Source organism: Lampetra fluviatilis, chromosome 53 (assembly GCF_964198595.1).
Source record: "Lampetra fluviatilis chromosome 53, kcLamFluv1.1, whole genome shotgun sequence".
NCBI classification, from domain to species: Eukaryota; Metazoa; Chordata; class Hyperoartia; order Petromyzontiformes; family Petromyzontidae; genus Lampetra; species Lampetra fluviatilis.
Window position 1 is genome coordinate 6,864,696 of NC_136327.1, and position 11,119 is coordinate 6,875,814.

General features: G+C 52.3%; 1 protein-coding gene across 2 annotated transcripts; it reads left to right on the forward strand.

Annotated features, from left to right (window-relative positions):
* Nucleotides 1-3,012: 3,012 nt before the first annotated feature.
* On the forward strand, nucleotides 3,013-11,119 carry LOC144949336 (uncharacterized). 2 transcript variants are annotated; one of them, XM_078879308.1, is made up of 3 exons: nucleotides 3,013-3,204; nucleotides 4,775-7,124; nucleotides 8,006-11,119. In XM_078879308.1, the coding sequence occupies exons 2-3, from the start codon at nucleotides 5,055-5,057 to the stop codon at nucleotides 8,273-8,275; spliced, it is 2,340 nt and encodes a 779-aa protein (XP_078735434.1). In that variant the 5' UTR covers nucleotides 3,013-3,204; nucleotides 4,775-5,054; the 3' UTR covers nucleotides 8,276-11,119. The 2 variants fall into 2 exon arrangements, with proteins under 2 accessions (XP_078735434.1, XP_078735433.1); XM_078879307.1 differs by lacking the exon at nucleotides 3,013-3,204 and adding an exon at nucleotides 3,348-3,436.

Here is an 11,119-nt window from a genome sequence, read left to right on the forward strand (position 1 = left end):
AACCGGCCAAATTTTTCCTAATATTGAACCAAAGCTGCTGGATGTTTTGCATTTTCAACGGTGTGGGGGCCGACGTCCACCCCCTCCACTCCCCCCTTCTCCTCTTCGGCCGTCTCTCGCCGTGTCCCCGCGGATCGGGTAATCTGCCCCCCCACGCCAGCGCCCTCTACGAGGGACATCGCTACTCGGCTGGCTCACCACCGCCCGGGGTTATCCCCCCCACGCACACGTACACCACCACTAATACAGAGGTGGCTGCGTGCACGCACGCGCCCCTGCAGGCGCTCATTGCACACAAAGGCTAGCGCAAAAAATATCAGTATGAATATGCACGTGCCTCTCCTGGTGGTTAAGCCCTAATCCGCGTGCCCGCAATGCAAATGCTAATGTAAACTGAAAAGAAACGGCGGCTGTATGAATATGCACACCCCCCCCCCCCCTCATAAGCCTTAATCCGCTGTACAGCGGATTAAGGCTGATGGGGGGGAACGGCTGGGACAGGGCTATGGGGCACGCCTCACCGTTAACGCTATTTCTACTGTGTGAATGTGCTGCGTAAAGCTCGCTATGTAAATGCGCAAGCGAGCGCAAGCGCGCGTTAACGACGGCGGCTCTGTGTACTGCAGTGCACGCGTCTCACACGCACGCTCAAATCACTCACAGCACCCCCACGTTGCAGACGTGCGTCTTACACACGCGCGAAACCCCGCGTAAACCATAGGCTGTAGAGATGGCAATCTACGCGCAAACGGTGGGGAGTGGATTTAGCGCACTCTGACCCCCACCTTAATCACTCACACGGCGCAGCAGGAGCACGTTTTATACACACCGCGCGAAAACCCGCGTAACCAGTGGCGGTCGTATAGATGGTAATAGATGCGCACCTCACACACCAACCCCGCGCCGCCACTCTGCAGCCCCGCGCTCACTCTCACGCCGGGCACACCGTCTCTCCACGCAGATGCGCCACACAGATCACAGACGCTACACCGAGGCTCTGCCCACACACACAGAAATCACACTACACCGATATTCTGAACTAAAGTTTATTAATTGCGCCAAAACGCATTACCCGGAGGAGGGATATTTCGCAAGGTGAGCCTAGCGTAACTCTGCCTATGAACCCAGTTACACAAATGTTCTACCACGTACCTCGTAGCTGTACTCATGGCGTCGCACCGATGCTGTGAGAGTCGGAGGGAGAAGGACGAGTGAAAACCTCGCCTATCACTGCCTCGTAGCAGCACTCGCTGGCATCACACGAATGCTGCGAGCCGCTTTGCGAGCGGCTCTGCGAGCGGCTCTAGGCAGGACGGCCGGGAGTGGGTCTGGATCGCCCGGAGGTTGAAAACAACTGACCCAATTGTCCCGGGGCTCCCACCTTTATCCTCTAAACTTCAAAGGCCCGGGGGGTGGGGTGTTGCGTTGCGCGGCCAATCACGCGCCTACCTTTTGATTTACAACTGATGCCCCGCCCTCATCTGGAGCATCCGTTACGCCTCCACCCATCGTTTTTTTTAGTTCGTGCCTTCTTTTTTTTTGCTCTTTCTGCCCCTTACCCATTGTTCTCCCGTGCCCAGTAGTTTGAGCCTTCGGTTTTGCTCTTTACACCTAATATTCCACCCTCCGTCCTCCCCCCAATGTTGTGAGTAACTCATTGCGGTTGGCCCAGGGAACCTCTTCTTTTTGCGCCCATACAATTTAACCTGTCCTGTGGGGGTCGGCCAATCTCCTGGCACCGGGAAACAGTGGGACTCTCCACCTAGGAGCTCTTCGGATTAAAACCTAATGTACCAGGCAACTCCCCGCCAGGACACTACATGGGTGCGCTGCATGCGGGTGGCGTGTTTATTGCGGGGGCCGGGAGGGAGTCGCGGCGCTTGCGGCATTGCTCTGCGGTCGTGGCACCACAACAGCACGTTTGGCTGATTGGATGTAAAGAAAGTAAACATGCCGTTTATATATATTTTATGTGGACGGACAGATATGCATGTGAAGGAGGAGGGGTGTTGTTTGGCTTATTATATAATAACACTAGCTCTACTTCCCGGCTTCGCCCGAGACTTGAATTCTTGTCTTGGATTAATACACGGCCTACGCGGAGGGTTTGGGGGGGGGGATGCGTGACGTCAGCAGGCACACTGCGTGACGCTGCCGCATGCGGGTGACATCACAGATGTGACGTCACCGCTCACTTGCGTGCAAAATATATGCATTATTGCGCCAACCCCCCCTCCCCCCCCAAAAACACATTCCTGCGGAGGGAGCTGGTAGGAACGTTGGGTTGCTCGGTCAATGGCCAGGGTCAACGGCGGCGTGGTGTATTCCGCAAATATGCCCGACTGTGAAGGCGGGCACAAGCCGGCGTGAGTAGGTTAAACGTTGAGTTTTATAAGGGCGCCACGGGGTGACCAGCCCCTCCCCACCCAGCCCCTCCCCACCCTCCCCTCTCCACCCAGCCCAGCCCCACACCTCCCACCCCCCACCCAGCCCCTCCCCACCCTCCCCACCATCCCCTCTCCACCCAGCCCCACCCCTCCCATTTTTGGATGCACGACGGACGGACACAATAATCCCCTGTGGGCTGGTGGAACCAGGAAGTTCCTACCAGTAATACAAAAGTCTATTTTTATACTTTTTGCATTGTGTACAGTCTGGAAGCAACCCACATGCCACATTCCAAGTTTGTTGCATGTCGGGAAGTATTTTAAACATTTCGCACAGACACACATATTTAAAAAATTCCCTTTTATAGAAAGTTTAATTAAATTAAATAGCATAACATTTTAGAGGCTCGGAGGTGATAACCTTTGCAATGGCAACACTGCCATACCCCCGGGAATCGATTCGCTAGGTCAGGGGAGCAACGATCCCACTGTGAATCGATTCGGTAGAGCAGGCGGAGACGACGATCCACCCTCCCCCGCCGGCGAATCGATTCGGTAGAGAACGCGGAAGTACCGATTCCCCCGGCGAATCGATTCTAAGTCCAAAACTAAATTTTTGCCGGGAGTTAAGAGTGGGGGTAGCGGTTATCACAACAATTTTAACTTTAAATAAAACGCGTCAAGATGTAAACATCTACACGCGCAGACGAGAGTTAGTCCGTATCAGCGCGGCCTTTAATCGCAACGCAACTCCAGTGACGTGTACAAAGGAGGGTCGTGGTGAGACCCGGAAGACTGCCCCCCCCCCCCCCATAAGGTACAGTTCGCTAAAGTTACGATCTTTAAGACGCCTTTAAAATTATACAAAATGTACTTAAGAGCGTGTGCTACAAGCTGATTGGGAGGGCGGGGGTGGGGAAGGGGAATCTAACTTAAGAGATCGCTGTGTCGAGGTTTAAACGCGGCGAAAAATAAACCGACTTTTGTTTTTCGAAACAGCCACTTGGTGGTTTGTCACCGTGGAGAGGCAGGAATCGTCGAAGTTCGTGGTAAGTCGGCTACTGCCGCCGTGAGACTCACGGAGAATTCGTGATACCCACGGATAACGCGTGGGACCCACGGGTATTGGATGAGATCCACGGGGTGATGGGTGAGACTCACGGATAACGCGTGGCATGGGTGACACCCACGGGTAAATGGGTGACACCCAGGGGTAATGGGTGAGAATCACGGGGTATGCGTGAGATCCACACGGAACGCGTGAGACTCGGGGGTAATGCGTGGGACCCACGGGTAGAAATGGGTGAGATTCACGGGGTAATGGGTGAAACTCGCGGATAACGCTTAAGACTCATGAGCAAGGGGTGAGCTCCACAGATATAATGTGAGACTCGCGGATAGCGCGTGGCACCGACGGGTAAATGTGTGGGACCCACGGGTAATGGGTGAGAATCACAGGGAAATGCGTGACATCCACGGGGAATGCGCGAGGCAGAATTCTGCTGAACTCCAACCAACTTTATTGACTGGCTTCTTGCGTTCTCAAGTTAATGGTTTCTCTGATGGTAGTAGAGTTCAAATTTGGCTAAAAACAACGTAACAGTCTTCAATAATGGTGTGGCCTTAAAGATGAAAAAATATATAATTGGTGACATTTCAGGCAATGACCCTTCATATTACCTAAAAGCTATGGAGGTAGAGTGGATAAGGATGACTGTTCCTTATTTACTCTACTTCTCTACTCCACTTCTCAAGCCTCTCGTTTGTTTCCCTTTTAATACCACACACTTGTTATTATGAATGATTGTGTTGAGTTTGTTAATGTGTCCTTGTGCATCATTGCCAATGCAGCAGGAGCAGCACCACCAAATAGTTGTTTTCATTTAGCCATCAAAGTCCAGAGTAAAAAAAACCCCACTGTTAATGACATCGTATTGATTGTTAAGTTAACGTTGAGTGGGACGGACACGTTATGGCGACACGTGGCCTGTAGTCGAGACTAACCACAGAGTGGCAGCCCAGGGAAAGGATATGCCTCAGTTTAATCCACCACAGAGATGGAGGGAAACGGCTTGTCTGCAGGAGGCGAGATAGATTGCTGCATCGCAAGGCCGTAAGAGATGCCAAGGCCTTGTGGAAGACAATTCCTCGTTGGATTGATCACGGTTGATGCTGATTGTTCATCTATCGCAATTAATTGAGTCCGCGCATAATTTGATGCCATGGGACAAAAAGTATGAAACAAAATTGCTGGATGAAGGACTTTCCAAACTGTTCTGAGGTTGTTGGACCATTCTTCGTGCTGGCCTGAATAGATGCTCGCTAACATAACATCACTTGGTCGCTAAAGTGTTGTGTGGTTCTCTTTGCGTCTGTGCGTTTGGTAGGGCGGCTGACTGACCGTTGCCTCCGTCACTCCCAAGCGTTGTTGGAATCGGCTTTCTTCACCCCATTGCACAAATTCCTTTCCGATTCACACACCGTTGGTGTCGCCGTCTCTACGACATCAGTTTCGTTATCGCACATGCACTTACGGGGGGAGCCCTGGCCGAATATTTACACGATGAGGGCATGCACGCAGTGATCGAGTAAACCCACCAGCCAGCGTGGATCTTAAGGATAATTACTTTCAAAGAGGGGTCTTGGCGGCGGTGACTCGACGGGGCGATGGAGACGGACGCAACCCCCAAAATCTTGTCTTACCTCAAAAGTGTGAGCGACGGATATCTCAGGCAAATGCGAGCACATTTGCGAGGAATGGAACATCCAGCGGGCCAGTGGCGCTTCCTGATCGATGCACTTGATCACGTGCAGAACCAGGGTCTCCGCTCTTCCCCAGCTCCCCACTTCGAAGGGGACTGCACACTCATCATGAGGTACCTGCAGGACTTTGAGCGAAACCCCAGCGCCCCTCTCGAGGGCAGCTCCTCCCAAGAGAGCATCGGGCCGCTGAGGTCCGGCCTGGCCGCGCTCCAATACAGTGACCCAAGGAGGGGGCCGTCGATTGCGACTGACGTGCGTGCGAGCAGCGACCGCGAGGCGGACCCAGTGATGCAAGACTGCTCCGCTGCTGGCAGCGATGGCAGCGGCGGCAGCAGGCCCCAGGCGCTGAAGACGATGCCCGCAAGCTGCCTTCCAAATTCGCTCGATATAAAGTTCAGCACCGAGAGCCTGCCCACTGTGGCACTGGGTTGCAATCAGCAGCAGCAGCACCGGCATCCACAGCAGGAACAGCATCCGCAGGAGCAACAGCAGCAACGGCATCCACAGCAGCAGCAACAGCCACAGCAGCCTGTTCAGCAGAATACTCCGGTGTGTAACATCTTACCACAGCCCTCTCAGCATCCTGCAGCCGTAATGTCGCACGCCTCTCATCCATCGAATGGGATGCGACGTTCTAGCATTGACCCTGGGCAGTATAGGGGTGTCCAACCCTCACTGCAGGGCGACAGTTCCTTGTCGCCGGATGCGGTGCCTGACGAGCCCATCATTTGCAACTATGCGCGTCAATCTTCGTGCTATGGTCAGGCTGCGTCACTATCCATCGGCTCCGCCCGATCCTATGGTGGAAACCCCCCGCTGGGCAATTACGACAGCATGAAGTCAAACCGTTACCACTGCGCACCAGACAGACGCCACGCTTCGGACGGGCACAGCATTCAGCACGAGACGCTGGGCTCCTTCTCACCCACGGGTCCCGTCTTCGATTCTGGCAAAGATGGCTCCTCACTCGTCTCGCAGATGGGCAACCTCAACTTGAGCCCCACGATCGTGCTGCAGCCTTTGCGGGGCAAGGCGTCGTCACCCGGCGCGACGCCATCGCCACCGCCAACGCCAGCGACACCAGTTTCGGGGGGTTTGTCCGGCAGTTTGGTGAATTCCCCTGTGAGCCCGCAGGGAGGAGAACCAACAAACGACGGGCACGGGGAGGATGAGGTGGAGGTGGACGAGGAGGAGGAGGAGGAATTCTACACATTTGTGATCCTGCACGACGCTGAAGACAACGATATCGCGGAGCAGGTGAAGGTTGAGCTGGAAAATCTCGACATCAAGCCTGGCGCCACCTTTGAGGACCTCCAGGTGGGCGGCGAGCATCAAATCGGGAGCGTGGAAAAGGCGGTTGACAACTCGGCCTACACCTTGCTGTTGATGACCTCCAATTTCGTGCACACCTGGATGCAGTTCACCACGCACGCCACGCTCATGAACTCCATCAACAAGACACACAAGTACAACACGGTCATCCCGCTGCTGCCGCGCACGCAACGCCTTCTGAAGAACCAGATACCCTTCGCTCTGCAGGCCATCAACCCCCTGGACATGGCGCTTAAAACCTTCGCGAAGAAGGCGTGCCTCACCTTGAACAGCAAGAAGGTTAGCAAGCAGAAGAGGGTGTGGGAGGCGGAGAAGCAGCGCCTGAGGAGCGAGTTGAGGGCTCGCGTCATCAAAGAGCGGCAGCAGCGGCAGCAGCAGCAGCGGCAGCAGCAGCGGCAGCAGCAGCAGCGGCAGCAGCAGTGGGATTTGGAGGCCGCTCTGCTCGCAATGCCTCCGGTAGCCGCTCACCAACCGGAAGACGGTGGCCCAGAGGCTCATGGGTTCGGCGGGATGGAAGCGCAGGAGGGCGGTCGGTCGCCACCACCGGGCGGATTGAACCACGGGTGTGCTGCTGAGGGCAGCGGCGGCGGCGCTGGCGGCGGCTGTATCGGCAACATGAACTTGGAGGGACACACCGTGCAGGTTGGGTTCATCATGTTCCGTTCACTGCGTTGTTACCCGCGGCGATATTACAGCGCAAGGCTGTCACCAAGGCAGGCCTGTGTTTGATAAGTAAAGTCTGCCGGTAGGGTGGCAACGTTGCGATGGTTATCTTTTTTCCTCAATCCACAAATTTTTGGGTAATTATTCGATTTTGGCAAATTTTGTTCTTGGCTGCTATTACTCATTCTGCTCCCTCTGGGTTTGGTGGAGGCGCACGCATACACCCAAACCTATCGGGCAGCGAGGCGGTGCCTGTCAGAATCGCCCCTTCTCTTGCATACCAATCATTCTACTGGCTGCAAGGTGGTGCGGCCCAGGCTCAACCCTGCCTAGCTTCTGACTTCAGCGCAGGTCAAATGCATTCCGAGGTATGTATGTACAGGGACTCCTCTACTTACCAACATTCGACTCACGAAATTTCAGAGATTCGAACAAACCTGTCGTAAGTTCAACGGCCGTGCAATAAATGGCGGTGGTGGCATCTACATCTGCAGGAGAGTATACAAGTTTTAAAGCCGTTCCCCGGGTTTAGGCTACATGCCGTACAACAAGGAGTAAAGTTGTACTTACGAACAAATCGACTTCCGAACAGACCTGGAACCTAATTTGTCTGTAAGGAGTCCCTGTACTTTGAACTTCTTTCGCACTGGATGTAGCCAATTGTGCTAATCGGAGGTGCGGGAGGTGATTTGGTCATATGCACAAAAAAGTTACACATAGGGCATTGATTAATCCACTCCTGTATAGATTTGCTTTTGAATTGATCACATTGATCCACTCTTGCATTGATCTGATGTGCAATTGGTCACATTGATCACTCTTTGACCTCCCCTTTCTCTCTCTCTGTGCCGCGACTGCAGGTCAACTTTCCACCCGTGGGCTCTCCGTCCCAAAACGCGGGTGTCGGAGGAGCGCAGAACATCAACATCATCAACATCACCGGCGTGCAGAACGTTCAAGTGGGCAGCAACAACGTCATCCAGCGAGGCCCCACCTCCCCCGCGTGGGATGGCGACGAGTTCTTTGGGAGCGAGGATAGCATCGACGAGGTTAACGATTGCCAGGACAATTCAAAACCGGGTGTTGAAGTTCGCACGATACAACCGGAACCCTCCGAATTATTCAAGTAATCGTTACCGCCGGTCGGGTGATCGATTACTCGGTTGCTTGGATATCACGGAAATATTTCCGCACGAAACGTCTCTGCTTCTGCTGCCGCCTGTGTCAGGCTGGACGGGAGGTGACTGGGAGGGGCGTGGCGGCGACCATTTTTATAGAGGCCACACACGAGTGGTCGATAACGAATTATAATCGAATAATCGGGTTGATCAACTCATTGTCCCATTTCTACTGTCGACATCGTGGAGGACTTTAACCCTTCCAGGGTCCGCTGCACCAGCACACGACCAAGACCTGGGTTTGAGTCCTGGGTTAGTGTTCAAGTGAAACGACTGCTCTCACGTGAGTGCAGTGCAGTGCTCTTCCTCCGTCGACGAATCTAAGCCATGAACGGAAACTCCACATTAATTTCGCAGGGATCGCACCTTCCGTAGGACGGCCCACTGTTGACTTCACCGCACCTCCGATTAGCGCAGTTGGCTACGTACGGTGCGAAAGAAATTCAACACCCACACATTAATCTTCCTCTGAAGGGATGGAGTTGACCTCTCGACTGGCATTGTTTTTGATTAAGAAACGTCCAAACAATAACTGTTTGGACGTTCCTGGTCAGACTGTTAAGCCACTACACCGTGCTCCCAGCTGTTGTGCTGGTACCCTGCATGACGGCACGAATGTAAAGAGTCGGTGCCTGACGAGAAGCCACGCATCGGGTCGTTTCCATGCCGCGAGTGGGGCATTCATGAGCGGGTGAGCGAACTTTCATTCCGCGTGACGTCGGGGAAAATTCCCGCGACCCATTCCTCCAGGGACTGGTTGTCTCGACCACGGTCACCTGCGTGTAAGGTGAGTTATTTTGTGAATAATGAAGGTGGAACTATGGGTGCATTTAAAACACAATTTGAAAGTTTTTAAATCTTTCATAAACCGACGCACTTTTTTGGGCGGGGCGGTTCACAGGGGTGCACATTCCTTAAATCCTTGGATCTTCAGTGCCCAGTTTACACCGCTGGGTGGACAACACAGCCGCATCTCCGGGCGCTGTGGTGGCGAGATGTTAACTACCTCGCCTGGTGTACAGGAGGTCGTGGGTTCGATCCCGACCCTGATGCCTGCTGTTGATCACTCTTTGGAGAAACGAAACGTCATGTTTCTGATCGTGTCCGCGAGCACAAGTCAGATCTGAAACACGGCAGAACTGATTCTTCTGCCGTTGCCGATCATTGCTACAACTCGGTGGGCTCTCATGAAATTGTCTTTTCCGAGACCAAGGTTCTCTGCAAACCTCCCGGCTACCATCAAAGGTTTGTACACGAAGCCATACAAATATACAAACACAGACATAATTTCAACCGTGATGATGGGTACAAACTTAGTAATCATTGGAAAGATGTTATCAACCACGCAAAAAAGACTTAATTACAATTTTTTGGACCATCTTATCTGACAGGCACTATTTTACTTTACTTTACCGAGTGTTAACATCCCCAGTTATTTTTTAACAGTACTCTCTTCATTGTTCAGCCAGCATTGGTATTAACATGGGCATTTTCGTTCTTTTGTCTATCATGTGTATTAGAGCTTCCCTCCCCCTCTCTGCCCATTGTGTTGGCGTGTGCGGCAGTTGGCCGCTTGCGCATAATCGCTCCATTGTGTTGGCGTGTGCAGTAATTAGCCGCTTGCGCACAATCGCTTGCACGCCGTCGCCCACCCTTTTGGCCTCGCCCCCCCTCCCTCCCGATACGTTCCATTCATTGGCTACCATAGTCTGATGAGCTCCCCCCTCCCTCTCCTCCCCCCCTCAACTCGCTTTTAAGGGATTACATCTTGAATCATTGCCTCACTTGATGCAGCTAATCTGGCTGTGACGGTCCCACCTGATGACGGAGACTTGTGTTGCCTCCGAAACGTCGTGATTTTTGATTTTATTTTATTTTCATTCATTTTGATGTTTTACCTACGTGACTTTACCGAAAAAACCTAAGAAGATGTATATTTGGAGTTTGCGTTTTCTCCCCGTGGTTGCTTGGATTTTTCTCCAGGTCCACCGATGTATCCCTCCACATTTAGAAAAAATGCATTTAGAGTATTTGGCAGCTATAAATTTCCACATGATAAGCCACTTAGTTGAGCTATCATTTGTGGCCAGTTCGCTTCTGAAAAAGAGCTATATAGCTCAGTGGGCCTTTACCTGGTAAAATGTAAAATAGTTTAGTTTTAAGATGGTTGAATAGTTTAGCACGGATGGCTACATACTGTGCCAAAGGAGTTCAATGTACGTACAACATACGTACAGCCGATTCAACCCATCTCCGTACCATGCAGCAAAGTTTGGACACATTCCCCTCTTCTGGGACGTTTGACTAGCGTGGCAGACTGGGCCAGGCACCGTCGATACCAGGGGTATCGAATATATTCTTGGTTCTTTCGGTAAAGTCACGTAGATAGAAAATTTTAAATAATAAAATTACAAATTGAAAATATTCAATTGAAAATAATAAAAGCAAAAAACCCACGACGTTTTGCGGGCAACACAAGTGGTCTTCATCAGGCGGAGAGAATACATCAAACGTACTGGCCCACGGGCCGGACCAGGTCCCCTTTGGCCCGCCACGTGTAAAATTTTTTTACGACTTTTAACGTATATATATATTTTTTAACCTCTACCTAAATTCAACCTGAATTTAAATCGGGCAATGCAACGGGAGATTTGGCACACCATTGCCGCTAAACAAAAATAAGTCTGTTCTCTTTTCACGCGCTGGTCATATTTTGAATCGGTAAGTTAAGACCCGATTTAAAGCTTTCGTGACTGCAGGGATTCATCTTCTCGGTTCTTTCGGTAAAGTCACGTA